Source organism: Budorcas taxicolor, chromosome 23 (genome assembly GCF_023091745.1).
Source record: "Budorcas taxicolor isolate Tak-1 chromosome 23, Takin1.1, whole genome shotgun sequence".
NCBI lineage: Eukaryota > Metazoa > Chordata > Mammalia > Artiodactyla > Bovidae > Budorcas > Budorcas taxicolor.
This window is the reverse complement of record NC_068932.1, coordinates 40,169,027-40,189,397: the sequence shown is the minus strand read 5'-3', so window position 1 is coordinate 40,189,397 and position 20,371 is coordinate 40,169,027. Positions and strand designations below refer to the sequence as shown.

At 38.1% G+C, this 20,371-nt stretch overlaps 1 protein-coding gene across 2 annotated transcripts in view; it reads right to left on the bottom strand.

Moving 5' to 3' along the window:
• Positions 1-19,615, bottom strand: part of WDR11 (WD repeat domain 11) — a 54,697-nt gene extending 35,082 nt beyond the window's left edge. Inside the window, exons 1-9 of one of the 2 annotated variants that reach the window (XM_052660804.1) lie at positions 19,490-19,615; positions 18,380-18,491; positions 12,623-12,776; positions 11,510-11,683; positions 8,927-9,113; positions 6,167-6,332; positions 5,652-5,766; positions 3,049-3,244; positions 2,654-2,757 (exon numbers count right to left, since the gene is read on the bottom strand). In XM_052660804.1, the coding sequence (XP_052516764.1) occupies positions 2,654-2,757; positions 3,049-3,244; positions 5,652-5,766; positions 6,167-6,332; positions 8,927-9,113; positions 11,510-11,683; positions 12,623-12,776; positions 18,380-18,491; positions 19,490-19,575 (1,294 nt within the window). In that variant the 5' untranslated portion in view covers positions 19,576-19,615. The remainder of the gene's footprint in view (positions 1-2,653; positions 2,758-3,048; positions 3,245-5,651; positions 5,767-6,166; positions 6,333-8,926; positions 9,114-11,509; positions 11,684-12,622; positions 12,777-18,379; positions 18,492-19,489) is intronic. The other variant, XM_052660807.1, reaches the window with a different exon arrangement.
• Between the last annotated feature and the right edge of the window lie 756 nt (positions 19,616-20,371).

Here is a 20,371-nt window from a genome sequence, read left to right as displayed (position 1 = left end):
AAGAGTTGACTCACTGGAAAAGACCCTGATGCTGGAAAAGATTGAGGGCAGGAGGAGAAGGGGATGACAGAGGATGAGAAGCCTAGGTGGAATCACCAACTCAATGGACATGAGTTTGAGTAAACTCAGGGAAATAGTGAAGGACAGGGAAGCCTGGCTTTTTGCAGTCCATGGGGTCACAGTCAGACGTGACTTTGCAACTGAACGACAACAAAGAGAGCAGCAAAACTGAAACTTTAACTCACTGATAAGGGTTTAAAATATTTCTTCCTTTGTGTTAAGTTGCTTCAGTCCTGTCCAACTCTCTCTGACACTATGGACTACAGCCCACCAGGCTCCTCTGTCCATGGCATTCTCCAGGCAAGAACACTACAGTGGGTTGCCATGTCCTTCTCCAGGGGATCTTCCCACCCAGGGATCGAACCTGTGTCCCTTATGTCTCCTGCATTGGCAGACAGGCTCTTTACCACTAGCACCACCAAAAGACTGGGATAAAGTTCTCACACAAGAATATGTGTGAGTGTATGTGCATGTGTGTTTATCACAGGTGGTGCTACTGGTAAACAATCCACCTGTCCATGCAGAAGACACAAGAGGTGCAGGTTCAATCCCCTGGGTCGGAAAGATTCCCTGGAGTAGCAAATGGCATCCCACTCCAGTATTCTTGCCTGGAAAATTCCATGGGCAGAAGAGCCTGGCTGGCTACAGTCCACAGGGTGACAAAGAGTTGGACAAGACTGAGCACAAGCACATATACATATTGTGAAAAGGAAAAATGTAAATAATTATTTAGAGTGGGTGATGGGATTCCAAATAAACCTCTTAAACCCGTCAAGTTGTTTTAGTAAAATGCTATTATAAAATCAGTAAGATATACACAAAAGAAGGATCAATCTGAATAAATGATCCCTTAGGATAAGCCATACAACTGATACTCATTTTTAGTAACAAAGATGGGGTCCAAAGCAATGGCAACAAGTAGGTGCCATGTTTACCAACTTTTGGCAGCTTAGAGCTGATCCAGGAAACTGCATATTTCTCATCCAGCATTTTCTATGTGAAGTGATTCACAAAGTAGGGCAGATTAGGCCTTAATAAGCAACAGCCTTTATTCAATGAATATAAATCAGACCTCTGTACTTAACTGAATTGCTTTCAATTATCACTAAGTACATAGTGAATTCCAAATTAAAAGTTTAATTTAAAGTTTTAATTAAAATGTTTTCAAGTAACAAAGATTTAATTATTTAATACTTTCAAATCAACAACATTGTCAAGAACTGCTATACAATCTGTACCATTCTGTCCCCCCAAAAATGTAATTTATATCACTTAGATACCTAAACAGCATAAAATTTCAAACTCCTATGGGCTTCACATTACTGATTAGTTCTGTGCATGTGTGTTCATAATTCTTTTCACTTTAATAGTTTATATTAAGTGAAGACAGGGTCAATTAACTCAGAAAATTATGTTACTGATAAAATAAATTTTGCAAAACAATTATGTGTCTGAACTTCTTCATAGGGATTTATGTTTGAAAGGTGAAAAGAAAAAATTTTAAGTATGGAAGTTAGCATCAGCGAGCACAAAGAGTCCAAAACTTGCAGGAATTATGAGAATACCAGGGTATGGAGAGGTCAAGCCTTGCTTTGGTCACAGTGAAGCAGTCAGGATTAGAGGCCATGGCCAAGAAGCAGACTCCAGACTGGGATGATTATGACCACATTTCCACTGACTGGCTGTGTACTTTGGGGCAAGTTTTTTAATCTCTCCTGGTCTTAGTTCCCACATATATAAAATGGAAATAATAATAATAGTACCTAGTCCGCAGGCTTGTCGAGGTATTAAGTAGAGAATTTGGCACAGCATTTAATATAGTACTAAGCCCCCAATAAATGTCATCTCTGATTAAGATCAATAACCTAACGCTCTTCTTTCTAGTATATCATTTATCTTCATAGCATTTAAACAAACAAAAAGAAACCTAGTAAATAATGTCCATGTTTAATTACATTATGGAATAACAAATAATGGTAAAGAAAATCCTTTATAAACCACTGGCCACAATTTTAAGTGAATTACATGTCAACTCTGTTTGTCATATTTATAATTCCTAGTTGTATAATATTTGAAATCACCAACCCTCATTCTTCCTTGACTATATTCTGGCTCTATAATAACTAGATAAGTTTGAAATAATATTTTATTTGCAAATAAATATTTGGTGAAAGTAAGAATTCCCATCATAAATATAAGAAAATGTAAGTCAAGAAGATGATTTTTTTCTAATGTAGCTCAGTTAATTATTTCTTCAATGACTATTTATTGTACATCTAGAATGGGCAACACCCTGTGCTGAGTGCTGGGGATGCAAGGCCGAGTTAAGCTCTGTCCCACCCTTGTGGTGCGTATAACCTACGGGAAGAAACAGACAAGTGAAATCACGATGACAATTGGCAGATAACTATTAGGGACCACATAAATTTTATTTTATACCCCTCTGGTTTATTCAGAAAAGAACGAAGCTACATTTTAGTTTTCTGAAGTAATAACTTTGATTTAATAGTAACAACAATTACTGACTATTAATTTTGTCCTTCAAAAAGTATACCTAACATGGAAGTCAGAAGGGGAAAAAAAAGTGGCTTACCAATCATGTTATCTAAGGAGAGGTCTGGGAGTTTATTCTGTAGGATTCCTCCAGGAATTCCACAGAAAGACACTGGTGAATACAGAGGTGACAGGCCAGAACTGCTGCAAAGATATAATAATTAGACAGTTCTTACATGTTTACAGTCTGCATCATATGTTAGTAACTCAAACTATTAACTTTCGGTCATAGTATTCTATCCATTTGTTACACTAATCATTAATCTAAACCACAAGTGAAATATCTCTAGCAGGTTTACATAATCCCCTTATAATCTAATGTCTAAATATTTTTTACAGAAAAAGGCCTTGCTATTTTTATATGATTCTGGCAATCTTAAAAAGGCAGGGGGGAAGCAAAGCAAAACAAAAAAGAGATCCTATTGGTTCATTTACCTGCTCCGTGAATTCCGATTACAAACAGCCGACTTCAGTTCCCATATCATGACCCTCCCATCGCTCACTATGAGGGCAGCTGCATTCTCATTAACCGGACAACACACCATACTGAAGGGACGGACAGTTTTTGTCACCCTGATTGCATCACACTGGCTTCGTAGGTCATAGGTAAGCTCCTGGACAGGATCTGGATCTTAACAAGAGTATTGTTTTCTTTAAATATTAGAAAGCAACCATATTCATGTCACTGCTACTTGTTTCAATGTAAATAATACCACAATCAAAAAGAACATCATCCCTTCAACTAAAGCAAAGTTTGTCAAAAATGGTTTCCCTGTGTTTACAATTACTAATTTCTTCAGGATATAAGACAATTAACTTAGTGACTGTCCACACCAAGTTTAATGTCCAAAACAGCAATTATCAAAATAGATTATTTAATATTTTTTAAATGAAGAAAATCTTTCAAAAAAAGACCGACAGATATATGATTAAATAATGAACAGCCCACCTGTAGCCTATCATAATGTCCTGTGTCCTACATCACAATGGTGTGATCACTTACCTAGAGCCAGACATCCTAGAATGCAAAGTCAAGTGGGCCTTAGAAGGATCACTATGAACAAATCTAGTGGAGGTGAGAGAATTCCAGCTGAGCTATTTCAAATTCTAAAAGATGATGCTGTGAAAGTGCTGTACTTAATATGCCAGCAAATTTGGAAAAAGCAGTGGCCACAGGACTGGAAAAGATCAGTTTTCATTCCAATCCCAAAGAAAGGCAACACCAAAGAATGTTCAAACTACCACACAATTGTACTCATCTCACACACTAGCAAAGTAATGCTCAAAATTCCCAGGCCAGGCTTCAATAGTACATGAACCGAGAACTTCCAGATATTTAAGCTGGATTTAGAAAAGGCAGAGGAACCAGAGATCAAATTGCCGACATCCACTGAATCATAGAAAAAGCAAGAGAATTCCAGAAAAACATCTACTTCTGCTTCATTGACTATGTGAAAGCCTTTGACTGTGTAGATCACAACAAACTGTGGAAAATTCTTAGAGATGGGAATACCAGACCACCATATGTGCCTCCTGAGAAATCTGTATGCAGGCCAAGAAGCAACAGTTAGAACCAGACATGAAACAAGAAACTGGTCCCAAATTGGGAAAGGAGTACATCAAGGTTGTATATTGTCACCCTGCTTATTTAACTTATATGCAGAGTACATCATGTGAAATGTTGGGCTGGATGAAGCATAAGCTGGAATCAAGACTGGCGGGAGAAGAATCAATGACCTCAGATATGCAAATGACACCATCCTTATGGCAGAAAGCGAAGAGGAATTAAAGAGCCTCTTGATGAAAGTGAAAGAAGAGAGTGAAAAAGATGGCTTAAAACTCAACATCTGAAAAATGAAGATCATGGCACCCAGTCCCATCGCTTCATGGCAAATAGATGGGGAAACAATGGAAACAGTGTGACTTTATTTTCTTGGGCTCCACAATCACTGCAGATGGTGACTGCAGCCATGAAATTAAAAGAAGCTTACTCCTTGGAAGGAAAGTTATGACCAACCTAGACAGCGTATTAAAAAGCAGAGACATTACTTTACTGAAAAGGTCCATCTAGTCAAAGCCATGGTTTTTCCAGTAGTCACGTTATGGATGTGAGAGTTGGACCATAAAGAAGGCTTAGCACTGAAGAATTGATGTTTTTGAACTATAGTGTTGGAGAAGACTCTTGAGAGTCCCTTGGACAGAAGGGAGATCAAACCAGTCAATGATAAGGGAAATCAGTACTGAATATTCATTGGAAGGACTGATGCTGACACCAAAGCTCCAATACTTTGGCCACCTGATGCAAAGAACTGACTCACTAGAAAAGACCCTGATGCTGTGAAAGATTGAAGGTGGGAGGAGAAGGGGAGAACAGAGGATGAGATGGCTGGATGGCATCACCGACTCTATGGACATGAGTTTGAGCAAGCTCCGGGAGTTGGTGACAGACAGGGAAGCCTAGCATGCTGCATTCCATGGGGCTTCAAAGAGTCGAACATGACTGAGCGACCAAACTGAAGAGTAAGCCTGAAAATAATTGTATTTTACAAAAGATGTGAAAGTCACTTTCACCTTTACATAGCACATCATTCCATAAAGACATCAGTTTTATTCTCCAGGATAAGATTGGAAAAGACAGCTGAATGCCCTGAAGACTTATTACCCTATGTCACTTTACCATGGAAGTGACACAGATTTAAGACATTCCTTGCTAAAGGAAAAGAAAAGTCAAAGGGGTGTAATAATAAAGGTATATACAAGGCTGGACTCGTGTAAAAGAAATAGTCACAAAAGATAACATGTGCTTGGCTCATGGATACAGTCAAAAAGGGATTACAAAATACTACTATTTTTGCTGCATACAGGAGGTGCACTGTTATAATACCCAGAGATTATCTTGGGTTTGTGCTTTCTTATGTCTCATACTATAACTGGGATTATCATTAACTCCATGCTTTGGCTAGTATTTGCCACATAAAGCTTTAAAAAATAATTCTGAAAAAAAAATAAGTGAACATTACTGTGAGATATAAACTTACCTGGTTCCTCATTTGAAGTGGTGAAAATACTACTGTAAGATCTTCGAACACGTAAGGTTATACAACCATTTTCATGTAGGCAAAATAAACCATCACGTTGAAAGCAGGGAATTACCTTTAAATAGACGATGTATTTATTTTTTAAAACCATAGATTTTAAAATTATATATACAGTGAGACTCATAAACTCATATTTTCAGAATACGGGCAAAAAAACAAAAACACAAAAGCACACATATAATCCCCTAATCCATCAATCCTAAAAAATTCGTCTTTATTCGTGTAACTTAAATAGTTCAGTATCTATCTCCAGATCTGTCAGAAGAATTTCTAGGGTTAAATCAAACCAATCAGAAGTCCAGAAAAATAAGGAATGTAAAATAACAGTCAATCTTTAAATAAAAAGAAAAGAAGTGAAACTAAGGACTTTTGCAAGACTATGCAAAAGTGTAGATTATTTTCTCTATATAATTCATAATCAACTTTTGGTGATGTAATTTGTAAGCTGTAGATACCTGCAGAAAAGGAACTCCTGTTCGCTCTATTGCAATCACACCCACTGTCTGATTCACCTCAAGATCAAGGATTAAAATCTCACGAGGATAGAGCAGCAACATGTGATTCCTTTTGGAAGGCAGGTATGCCAACTGAAGGCAATCATTGAGAGTTATGAATTCTGCACTGGAAAAAGTAAACATTTACTTCAGGCATCAAGAAATGAGTCAGACTCACACATGAACATATGTACAAAACAGATATAGACCCACAGACACAAAAACAAACTTATGGTTACCAAAGGTGGGGTGGCCATGAGGGAGGGATAAATTAAGAGTTTGGGATTAGCAGATACAAACTACTCTATATAAAATAAACAAGGTCCTACTATATGGCTCAAGGAACTAGATTCAATATCCTATAATAAACCACAATGGAAAAGAATATGAAAAAGAATAGTAATATGTATAACTGAATCACTTTGCTGAGTGTGTGTGCATGTGTGCACGCACGCGCTGTGTCACTCACTCAGCCCTGTCTGACTCTTTGCAATCCCATGAACAGAGGAGCCTGGCAGGCTACAGTTCCTGGGGTTCTCCAGGCAAGAATACTAGAGTGGGTTGCCATTCCCTTCTCAGGGGATCTTCCCAACCCAGGGATAGAACCCACGTCTCTTGCATTGCAGGCAGATTCTTTACTGTCTGAGTCACTAGGGAGGCTCCATATAATATAATATGTATAAGTGAATCCCTTTGCTGTATATCAGGAACTAACACAGCATTGTAAATCAATTACACTTCAATTTTTAAAGATGAATCAGATTTTATTCATATCAGAAAAAGCTAAAAAAGGATTGAATTTTGTACTTTTCATATAATAACCATCAACAAGAATGTACAACTGTCTCCTGAAATAACCAACATGAGCTAGCATCTAAATATTAGATCTCTCCTATGTGCCAAAATCCAAATTATGACAATAACACTAGATAGGCTGGAGAGATATGTTTCTAAATCATTGAAAGTTTAAAGTAAACTAGTAAGTCTATGATATGAGATGGTAAGCGACAATACTGTACAGCACTCATAAGGTAGTACCGTCATTCTTATTTTGTAATCAGAAGTACTAGATGGACTGCTGAAAAGAAGCCTTGGGATTAAAACAAAAGCATTTACAGTAATTAGGGCTAGAGAACTGGATCAGGAGTCAATGGACTATCTGGCCTTGAGCAAGTCACTCCCTCTACTCTGCCTTCCTTCACTCTTCAGCTGTCTTAAAGATTTTTTGGAACGAAGTTGGGTATTTTATTCACTTACCACAGAATTTTCTTCTGTATAAATAAAAGAGATGAAACAATATGAGGATTGTAAAGACTGTTGAAGAGTCTCAAAAATCATTTCAGTAATTTGTGATTGTTGTATATACTTAATCACAACTTTGTATTTATAATAAATTTACATATTTATTTCAATAGGAATGGGCATATAATTATGTACCATCTTCTTTTTACATAACAATTTTATTAAGGTTTTGAAATTTAAAGTAAAGTTAGATCAGAGGACCATGGAGAGGGATGTGGACTGCATTAAAATTCTGGCTCTGCACTTCCCAGTTGGGCAAGCTTAAGTAACAAATTTAGAACAATGTAAGACTCAGTTTCCTCACACAGATGAACATATGATTCATGAGAGAAAATACAGTATGTAGGTCATAAGTTATAAAACTATGCAGCTTAAAAATAATTATTTATGATACAGAATTACTGAAAAAGAAATAAGTTCTCAAGATACTTAAGGAGTAATCTTCAATCGTTTCAGCATAGGGTAGGGGATAAATTAGGGATAAATTTAACCAGCCTATGGTTTAATATATAAAACTGATATTTACATATCAATTCAGAATTTATAGAGCAATTTGTATTTTACCACATTTGTCAGGTAATTACCCACAAAGTCTAGATAGAATAATCTTAGTATATTAAAAATAAAAGCATTTTTAAAATGAATTCCAAAAAACTACCAAAGCAATAAAAATATAAGAACCACAGCACTGGGAAAAAAATAGAAATCTATTTTTAATGCATAAAATTAGTCCTTCAAAATAAAATTTTATTCAGTTGAAATTTCTGAAATAAACAAAAATATAGCATTTACCAAAAGAATGCTTATTAAGTATCAGATACTATGATAAGGACTTAAGTTTCTGAATCTATTAATCTTTATAACAGCCCTATGAAACCCTTTAACACACTATCTTGGCTGTTGGAAGAGTGAAATCTGAGAAAGATTAAAATATACTCCAAGTCACAGAGCTACAGTTCCCCTAAAATCTTGGCCCTTAACCACTATGGGAAACCATCTTTACATGCAGAAGAAAAACATTTATATTTTACTGGCTAATGACATTACACAGCATTTAAGTCAGGAAAATGTATTTAAAATCATAATCCAGCTTTCGCCCCCCAATTTTTAATGTGTTCAGTGGCCCCCACCTTAGAATCGTTCTCTCTCACTTTCAAGAGTCAAAGATGTTCACTGGAAATTAGTGGGGGTTGTTTACTGCATTACTGGCAACAAAGGAACCATGCTAAGTGCTAAATCTCTTCTTAGAGGAGGAAACAAAAAATATTTTTCCTTTTTACAAATTCAAAATTAGAAACAAGAAAGGGTAACATGAAGAAGAAAATCAACCTTAATACATCTCCAAAAATGATATTTTCAATGAACAGATGAACACTGAATTACACGAATGTTGCTGCTAGTTTTATACTTGCAACTTACCTAGGTTTCTCTTGAGTGATTAAGATTTTCACTTTATTAAGAGCCTTCTTGGCCCCTGTGGCTGCAGCCAGCTTGTTGTGAGCTGGGCTGGAGTGTGGACTGGATATGTAAACTTTTTTCCCAGGGCCTGAGGGAGGCTTGGATGGAGAGAAATCTGAGATGAATACAATGCCCTCGCTGGTGAGTACTGTACTGAGAGAAGTGAAACTCTGATTAAAGTTTAATCAAGTTTAGCATAGTTTTATTCCAAAACATTTTTGAGAGCAAGGTAATGATAATTTTAATAATAAGGAACTGGCAGTGTTATGCAGACATAACATAACGGGAATGTTCTCCAAGTTAAACGGAAACAGGTGGTCCATTACAATTCATCAGAGGCCTCCAAGCTCAGCACTCAAAATTAATGTTTTATATTAAAAAGATATCAGAAGGTTACTGGCAGAAAGAACAAATGTTTGTTCTTCCAAATAAATTCAGTGTACAGACTTTCATTAGAAACCTTTCCTCATTATATCTCATAACTTCAAAATCCAAAGACTTTCAGAATATAAAATTCACAGAAGAGAGAAAAAAACCCATATACGAGGTTCTTCATATCACACTTGGCAAATTCAAATATTTAACTTGTTGATACTAATTTTTTATCATTATCATGAGTTGCTCTGTCTAAATTTATTTCCTTTTTCTTCTTGAGTGTCAAACTGAAGCTTGGGATGTGCGAAGAGTGTTTTCACTTAATATCTAGAGTAAAAGTGCCAACAGTGGCTTACTAAGTGTACAGGAAACAGAAATATTTTATGCCTTTTTATGACTGAAAAAATAATCCCCCTCACAACTGGGGCCGACTAACATCTGCTGCTGCTGCTGCTAAGTCGCTTCAGTCGTGTCCGACTCTGCAATCCCATAGATGGCAGCCCACCAGGCTCCCCCGTCCCTGGGATTCTCCAGGCAAAAACACTGGAGTGGGTTGCCATTTCCTTCTCCAATGCATGAAAGTGAAAAATGAAAGTGAAAGTGAAGTGCTCAGTCATGTCTGATTCCTCGCAACCCCATGGACTGCAGCCCACCAGGCTCCTCAATCCACAGGATTTTCCAGGCAAGAGTACTGGAGTGGGTGCCATCGACTTCTATCTGATCATAAAAATCTTATCTACCCTGGCTCTTGGCAATGAGTGAGGCTGCTTTAAAGACAGGGGACAAACCATTCAAGAATTATGACAACCCCAGCACATTCAATGAGCAAATCAAAGATGTTAGGTCAACTGATGCTTTGAAATTTCGTGCTTTCATCAACTAAATTACAGAGATGCAGTAAATTAACCTGAAGCTTTGTCTCCATTTCAGATTATAGAAGGCATCCTTCAAGGTCGAAGTCTGTCCTCTCCTTTTGTGATGTCCTCACTCCCTGACTCTGTCAGCTAAGCCTGCTCTCCTCAAAGCACATAATGCCTTCACAGCACTGCCTTCCATGGCAACCTAGTGAGTGCACACATATGTTCACATATATACATTTACACACACAAAGCCTAAACACACCCTATTGCAGTTATTTATACAGCTGTGTTTCCCATTTTAATTTCTACTTGTCTGACCTTCTGTCCCTCCATCAATTCACATACCCCTCAATAAATATTGGAGGATACAAGTTGGAATTTTGAGTCATTCAAATCCAGGGAAAACATTCTTTACCATAGTAGATTCCCTCATCTCTTTGAAGTTGTTTATCAAATATCAAAATGAAGCCTACCTTGACCACTTTATCTAATACAACAAGCCCACTCCCACTCCCTTTATCTTGTTTTATTTTTTATACCATTCATAATACATTGCAGTGTACTAATTCATTATGCTTATAGGTTACCACCTAATTCTTGCTCACTAGAATGCAAACTTTATGAAGGCAAGAATCCTTGTCTTGGTTTACTGATATATTCCAGGCTCCCAGAACACTCCTGGCATACAGTAAGTAAAAGCTCAAGAAATATTTGTTGGATAACTGAATAAAAAATATTTTCTAAATAATTTGGTCACAAAAATATCTGGCTAGAATCTAATTTTTAGATCAGTGGCTCAGTAAAACATTAAAGTTTATTGGCAAAAACAGTCTCTGCAAGAAAAAACTCCCTTGGGCTTAGTCTGTTCCTGACATGCATCTGTTTATGGCACTCAAAAGGCTTGGAATGAATTAGAACAATATTTTGAAAAGGAAGAAATGAATTTGGCCACAGACTAAATGAAACCCTTGACTCAGATTCTTTTGATGTTCCTAGAAAAAAATTTAATTAACTCTGACTTAGAATAACACAGCAACTCTCTCATTCTCTGACTAATCTAATTCTGATCACAAATTCCATACACTGAAGGTCTAGCTTGCTGATTTAAATTTCTAATCACCAGAATACTTGCAAAATATATGGGTTATGATTTAGTATCTGTCCTAGGAGCTGAAAAGATATGAACTAGATGTGCATCTCACTTTAAGATGTATGATGGGTGTGTGTGTATGTGTATCTTATGTATATAGCATTAACCATATATATTACAAATACCTCAATCCATTTTCCACAAGAAACTAGTACTCACAGGTTAAATGTGAGGGATCAAAAGGATCAAAAGAAAAAGAAAGAATGTTATCGGCATAGCTCTTCTTCCATAGTTTGGTGCCAGTATCTGCATTCCAGAGCACAATGTAATTTGGCGGATGGATAGCAAGCAATAAATCCCGGGAAGCATCTTGATTCCATAACCACTGAACATCTGCAAAGACCAGATAAATAAAGACAAAATTCAGAAATCACCCACTTTAAAACACTTGGTTAATGTATCCTTTATATCTAGTTGTGTATTTTCATAATGCTTAAAATCTTAACTTCCCCCCTTGTCTTCAATGTTGCATCTAAGTTTATGTGTCAAGATTGACAGGGAAAACTAACTTTACATAAAAATGAGCTGCCTGAACATTAGAATCTAGAGGTCAACATTTCCAAGTAATCTGAAATATTACCTCAAAGAAAATACAAGGCAATTTACACTATTCATTAGTTAAAACTTTATGTCAAAGAGTTGTCCTAGCCATGATCAATGTCAGATTCTCCTAATGTTTTTGTGGAGTTACTTAATGGGACTTTACAGAATTGCATGTTTTTTCACAACAAAAAAGAAGATAAAGATCTAGTTCAATAGGTACAGTAAGTACTCAATAAATATTTTTTTAACAGTCATTTAAAAGATTCACCCAGTCAAGAGAGCCACTCAGTCAAAGCCAGGAATACTGTATTGATTAGGTCAGTAACATAAGCAAGCAAACAAATGATCTACTGATATATGAAAATGATAACAACATTTTATCTCTATTAGCAGAAAGTAAGCATTGCGGGCTAATTCAAAGGAGCAGTTCAGGGGAGTTTACTGATAGCTTAGATCTACAAGACCATTTATAAGAAGCTTAATTTTTCTCATCATGCTCAACTGAAATTAATGCATTTTACCAAAGCACAAATCAATTGAGATCTGAGGAAATAAGCCCAGGAGCATATTGATAGGGAAAAGAAAGCTAGATTCAGATCCACAGAACTGGCTACACACAATCAAGAGTTAACTGAGAAGTGATGAAAGTAAATGAAAGGGACAAAAACCAACCGCTCTAACAGTAAGTGTATTTACACAGACGCTCGGTGGAGCGCGGACTCTCCTCACCCTGAATAGGCTTGGCATGCTCTTGGATCTCACACTGCGCTACTCCTGCTGCTACATCCCAAACGATGATCTTTCCATTGACATCAGCAGAAGCTAAGCGCAAGGAATATGGCGAGCCAATGTTATGATGATAATTTTCCCTGGCCCATTTAACCTAGTATCAAGAAGAAACCAAATCAAGTAAATATTTACACTGGATGTAAACCATACATAATTTTCATAAAACACTGACCAGAACTCAAGCTACATTCTACACTTATATTACAAAAATAGGAAATTAGCTTCCTCAAAAGTCAGACATTTTTATTATGATTTTTTTAAAGTCGCAACTAAAATAGTTTTGAAAACATCACCACTTTCTTGCCTTTAAAATATCAGAAATGAGACACAGCCTTAATAATCTGGAGAATTCAGGTAAAAATTCCAGAATACCATCTCTTAAAATGGTATGATCACTGGTATATCATCTAATCACAGTAAAGACCATAAAATCTAATTCTGACATAACACATAAAATCCTAAATTGTTAAGAAGAATCTTCTCTTGCACTCTATTCTTCTAATTAAAAGGAGACAACTTTGAGCTACCAAAATCTTGCAAAAGGAAAACACAAAAGCAAACAAAAAATCTGGGTATCCCTCTCATAAAATTGGAAAAAAATTGCAGCAGTTTTTTCTCTAAAAAAAATAAATTTATGCATCATACTTTTATAATAACATTAATAGTTTTTAAAATAAAAATACGAGAATCCCAGCACAAATCAGGTTAACTCCTGAGTACTGACAAAATAAGGAATGAAACAGAGTCCTTCCTCTGAGCTAAGGTCTTCCCTGGCCACAACCTCCCTTTTTTAGCTCCTACTTGATTACTTTGGATCATTTCCCACATAATACTCTGTAATTATTTTATTTACTTCGTTTTGACCTATCACCAGTCCTGCTCCATATGATAGGATCATGGGGGCCTTGCTCACATTTCTATTCCCAGACCCTAACACAGTGCCTGCAGCTGACATTCAAGTATGTGTTTAGTTAACAAACTTAACACCACAGACTCTTCAAACATATACCTATATTTGAATATATAGGCATATACCTATGTACACAGACACACACATGTATGTACACATAAAAGTAAACACACTCAGAGAAAATGCTAAGGTAGGGAAGCATGCTAATCAATTCTATAGCATTCATGAAAAAGATGGCAAAAAAGTGTTCCAAACTTCAGTGTCAACAAGACACATCTTTTCCTCAGGCAAGAGTTTTTTTAAAATGAAAATGTGTGTCTGCACATATGCATGTATATATGTTTGAATGTGTATATATGTATATGTTTACTTTATACATGAGTGAAGGTATGTATACTCTCCCTTCTCGTTATTTACAGAATCTGTATTTGTGAATTTGCCTACTTGCTAAAACATATTTGCAATTTTATTTGTAGAATCAGTATTTGCAGTACTTTTATAGTCATTAATGGGCACATACAGAGCAGTGAAAAATCTGAGTCACTCAACATACCAGAGCATCCCAGCTGCGGCTGAACAAGGTGCTCTTGTGTCAGTTCTCATAATGTAAACAAATGTCTTTTCTGAGGCCTACTTACTACTGTGTTTTTGCATTTCTGGGCTTCCAGTTGTGACTTCACTGTTTAAAATGGTCCCCGGCACAGTGCTCAAGTGCTGTCTAGTGCTCCTAAGCACAAGAAGCTGTGCCATGCATTACAGAAAAAACACATGAAATAAGCTTTGTCCAGGCATGAGTTATGGTGCTGTCGGCTGTGAGTTCAATGATAATAAATCAACAGTATACAATAAACAAGATGTCTTTTAATAGAAACACACATAAAACAAGGTTATATATCAATCAGTTGATGAAAATATTGCAACTAGAGGCTCACTAGGAACCAACTGCATTATTTCCCCTAGGAGCAGTCAGTGTTTCAGTATTTGCTAATTCAGTGTTTCCAAAAACTTTACAGAATAAAACTACCACAGATAAGAATTATTGTAGGGTGTGTGTGTGTGTACGTATGTGTAGTACTTGAATTCCATCTCTGAATATATATTTTTTTAAAAATCACCTAAACACATCATAATCAAACTGCTGAAAATCAAGATAAGGAGATGAGAAAAGATACAATGCATACATATTATGCATAATTTTCCCAACAAAAATTACTCTGGGAGATAATGGAGTGAGCTTTAAAGCACTACAAGGAAAAAAAAAAAGGAATGGTGAAACAGTTTCTCAGACAAATAAAATCAGAAAGGATCAACCAATACCAGATACATGCCTCAAGGACTTGAAGGAAATTCTTTAGCCAAAAGGAATATGACACCAGACTGAAATACAGATCTATACTAAGAAATGAAAACTCCAGAAATGCAAAAAAGACAAAAATGGGAGGAGAGATAATATTTCTTCCCAAAACACAAAAAAATTAAAAAACAAAACCTATACCTAACATTAGACTTGATGGTGAAAGATTGAATGCTTTTTTCCTAGGCTCAGGGTAAGACAAAGGCATTCTCCCTCAGTCCTAAGCACTGTAGTAGAGGTCCCAATCAACATAAGGGGACAAGGAAAAGAAAGAAAAGATATCAGATTACTAGTGAAAAATCCAAGCTGTTATCTTCAGATAACATTACTGTCTATGTAAGAAAAACAAAACAATAACACTCAAGTTACTAAATCTAATGAGTTTAGCAAGATCATAGGATACATGTAGACATTAAAAAAAAAAATCCCCTGTATTTTTCCCTATTGCACATTAAATACAAAAATTAACTCAAAATGGATCTGAAACCCAAATATAAGAGCTAAAATCATAATATCCTTAGACAAAAACAAAGGTGTAAGTCTTCTTGACACTGGGAAAAGCAATGGTTCCTGGTTACAGCCTACATCAAAATTTAAAACTTTTGTGCTTCAGAGGGCACTATCCCAGAATGAGAGAAAATATTTGCCAAGCATATATCTGATAAGGGACTTGTATCTAGAACCATAAAGAATTCTTTCAACTCCAAAATTTTTAAAAATAGTTTTAAAATGGGCAAAGGAATGAGTAGACATTTTTCAAAGAATATCTACAAATGGCCACTAAGCACATGAAAAGATGCTACACACTATTAGCCATTAAGGAAACAAACCTAAACCACAATGAGAACCACTTCATTCCCCCTGCTGCTAATGCTGCTGCTAAGTCGCTTCAGTCGTGTCCGACTCTGTGCGACCCCAGAGACAGCAGCCCACCAGGTTCCCCCGCCCGTGGGATTCTCCAGGCAAGAACATTGGAGTGGGTTGCCATTTCCTTCTCCAACGCATGAAAGTGAAAAGTGAAAGTGAGGTCGCTCAGTCGCTCAGACTCTTTTCGACCCCATGGACTACAGCCCACCAGGCTCCTCCATCCATGGGATTTTCCAGGCAAGAGTACTGGAGTGGAGTGCCATTGCCTTCTCCTAGGAGGGCTCTAATCAAAAGGACAAGTAACAGCAGATGTTGAGTTTGAGGAGAAATTAGAGCCCTCATACACTGCTATGGGCATGTAAAATATTGAAGCCTCTTTGAGAAAAAAGAGTCTGGCAGTTTCTCAAAAGTTAAATATAGTTACCATGTGAGTCAGCTATTCTACTTTGAGGCATATACTCAAGAGAAATGAAAACATAGGTTCACACAGACAAACTGTACACAAATGTTCATGGCAGCATTGTTCGTAACATGTAAAAAGTGAGATATGCCAAATATTCATCAATAAATAAATGTTGTATCAGTGGAATATTATTCAGTGATAAAAAGGAATAGAGTACTGACACAAGCTGTGTGACATGGATGAATCTTGAAAAACATTATGCTGGGCGAAAGACGCCAGGCACACGCTGCACCATCTCACTCATCTCAAATGTCTAGAACAGACAAATCTACAGAACAGAAAGCAGATTAGTGACTGCCCAGGGATGAAGTGAAAGGGGGTAGGTGGCAACTGCTAAGGCATACAAGGTTTCTTTGGGGGGTTATGAAATTGATCGTGGTGATGGCTACACAACTCTGGATATAATGAAAGCCATGGAACTGTATGATGCTTTAAATGGGTGAATTTTATGGTATGAGTATCTCAGTAAAACAGTTCACAACCAATAAAAGACCCCAGATCTCCATCTCCAATAGTAATGTCTTTCCTAAAATTTCAGATCAGTATAATTCAATTGCCCCAGGTGTCTCAGACTTTGCACCTTAAACACTGACTTCACACACTTATGTCATCAAAACAATACTACCATTCAGTTACTCATACAGAAACCTCGAGTCATTCTGATTCTCCCTTAAGACTGGTCACTGTAAAGTTCACCTCTAAAGTGAAAGTTGCTCAGTCACGTCCAACTCTGCGAACCTATGACCTATTGTCTGCCAGGGTTCTCTGTCCATGGAATTCACCAGACCAGAATACTGGAATAGGTAGCTGTTTCCCTTCTCCAGGGGATCTTCCCAACCCAGGGATGAACCCAGGTCTCCCATACTACAGGATTCTTTACCTTCTGAGGCACCAAGGAAGCCCAAAAATACTGGAGTGGGTAGCCTATCCCTTCTCCAGTGGATCTTCCTGACCCAGGCATCAAACTGGGGGCTCCTGCATTGGAGTCATTCTGCCGATTAAGACTGTTTACTATAAATGCTATCAAGTTCACCTCTTAGAGAGCTCCTAAATCTGACTCCTTTATGTCTCTTTATTTTAGGCCCTAAGGATTTCCTGCCCAAATTACTACAACTGTCCTACATGATCCCATTGCATTGTCTTGCCCTTTTCCAACAGATCCTCCACTACTGCCAGAGTGAGTTTTTCTAAAATGCAAATATGATCAAATCAATCTCCTACTTAAAAATCCAAAGTCCATCTTAATCTTATAAACCTTTCAGGGTAGGTGACTTTCTCTGGCTGCCTTCTTTCATCACTTCTACTGATTACATGTGTATTCCATCTTTTAGCCATCTTTTACACACACTGCTTCCTTTCGAGTCTATTCTCCTTTTCTCCTGCAGTGCACTTCCTAATTTTTCACTCAGCCAGCTACTGTCTACTAGCCCCTAAAATGAAGAGAATTCTGAGCCCTCCTCTGATCCCTACAACCAGGTGACCTGTAGTTCCTTTGTCTTCCCATAGCATATGAAAGAGGTCTCACTTACCACACTGTATTTGTGAGTTTTCTTCTCACTCTTCCTCACTAGACAATGAATTGCTTGAGGGCTTTCATCTCTTTACTCTTAGCACATACTAGATGCTCAAAACTAATGAGTGAAATGAGTGGTGCAGTACAGGACAAAATTGGTGTTTTCCACTAGCATTAAAATGACCTAAGAACTAGCAGTTAATAGTTCAATACTGATGCGACATTAAGTATATATGGAGACACTGCATATGCATGTGTGCTTAGTCTTCTCCAACTCTTTGTGACCCCATAGCCTGCGGCGGGCCAGGCTCCTCTGTCCATGGATTTCTTCAGGCAAGAAGACTGGAGTGGGTTCCATTTCCTCTTCCAGGGCATCTTCCTGACCCAGGAATCAAACCGGAGACTCCTGCATTGGCAGGTGGGTTTACCACTGAGCCATTCGGAAAACCCGATATGGAAATATTAGGCTACCGCAATTAAGAGTATCGCATGTAAAACCTACTCAACATTTCTACATATGACTTTAATGAGATTCCAGCGATATTTAGAACAGACAATTTATGATAGGGTGGAAGTAGGATCTGACTTACCTTGACAACATCCGCTTTATGCTTTTCTAAAACTTGAAGCGTTTGAGCAGTATTGGAATCAATCACTACCACAAGCGAATGACATCCATAAGCAATTAAACCTTGCCAGCCCCTAACAAAAAGTGTTAACATCTAAGTTAAGAGCAAAGCAAAACAACTTCTTTCTTGCCAAAAGGCATCCTAAAGAACAGATAAATCTAACCAATTGGCACCACCATTAATAAAATTATTATGTAAGCCCAAAGGCCAGCACTTTACATTTTACCATTTAAATAGAAAAGGTCTAGCTGAGCTTTAAAAAACAAAACTTGCTGAAATTTTTTTTTTTTCGGATTAAAAAAATTAAGTTCTGACAGATATGCCTGTAGAGGTGTAAAGACATATAAAGCGACTCCGGTCGTCTGTCTTCGAGAGCTTATCCCTCGTCTTACTCAACCCTGAATCCCAAGCATCCACAGAGTGCGTGGGATCACACTCCACGCTCTGTGATAAGCACTGGTCCCTCCAACCAGATAAAAAGATGAACACTCAACAGGAAGTTTCTGTACTCTTGCCAACCTTCCCAGGAGCCACAGCTACAAGTAGTCTGCTTTATATTCGCCTGGGTTATTAATTATCGGTGTCATTTTATAGTAAAAAGATAAAGGTGAAATGAAGAGCTGGCGAGAGCCCAGGGTCCTGGCACAGCGTCCAGCACATTGTCGAATGAATACAGGTTAAGAAACGGGGATGAGAGAAAAAGAAGACAGAACTGGGGAAGAACGGAACTGACATGGGGGCGAGAAGCCCGGAGACTTGGGAGGAGAGGGTAAGAGTGGGGAATGGGGACGGTGAGGAAGGTGAGGGGAAACAGCGAAGACAAACAAGAGATGAGAGAACGAAGGCAAATATATCCACCCAGGGCAAGTTCCCACATGGGGTTTTTTTTTTACAGCTTTTATAGTAATAACAGAAAGCCAGCATTTAAAAATGAAAATCTCTACAGTGTGAAGGCAGCGTCCAGTCTTGAAGAGAACAAATTAAGCAGGGGGATGAAACCTCTTGTTCTTTCCCCCTTCCCCTCACAGACTCCTGGCCGAGCCTGGCGGCCTCGGAGCCCGGCGCCCTCACCAGTCCACCGCCGCCTTGTTGTGGGCATTGAGGGCCCCGGTGAGGGTGCGCGCCGACACCTTAAAATTCACGGTGTAGGGCAACATCGCCACGGCTAAACTGGGCCCTTAGAGCCGCCGCGCAACCAGGAAGCCGGCGGCCACTGGGCTTCCGTTCCAAACAGAGTCCGGGTAGCTCCTTGGGCGCCGCAATTTGGTTCCGCTAAATCCGAGGTTCCACCTTTCCCTATTCCGTTGCCTTCAGGTTCCGTCACTCCTGTTTTCCGCCTGCTTTAGGGTTCCGCCACCTTGGGGTTCCGAGGCTCTGTATAGGATCTGATTGTGCCTTGAAGGAAAAGGTGTTGCCTGGGGTCACATCTGTTTTCTTAAGACTGAGACTGCGTAAGCCTATGTGTCCTGATGAAAATGGTGAAAAGCAAGAGCTATAAGTCCCGATTAGCCTTCTGCCTTCTATCAGTTAACTTAGGAAAACTACCAATGTCTAATCAAGGCTATGGTTTTTCCAGTGGTCGTGTACGGATGAGAGAGTTGGACTGTGAAGAAAGCTGAACGCCGAAGAATTGATGCTTTTGAACTGTGGTGTTCGAGAAAGCTCCTGAGAGTCCTTTGGACTGCAAGGAGATGCAACCAGTCCATCCTAAAGGAAATCAATCCTGAATGTTCATTGGAAGGACTGATGTTGAAGCTGAAACTTCAATACTTTGGCCACCTGATGCGAAGAGCTGACTCATCTGAAAAGACCGCGATGCTGGGAAAGACTGAAGGCAGGAGGAAAAGGGGACGACAGAGGATGAGATGGTTGGATGGTATCACGGACACAACGGACATGAGTTTGAGTAAGCTCTGGAAGTTGGTGATGGGCAGGGAGGACTGGCGTGCTGCA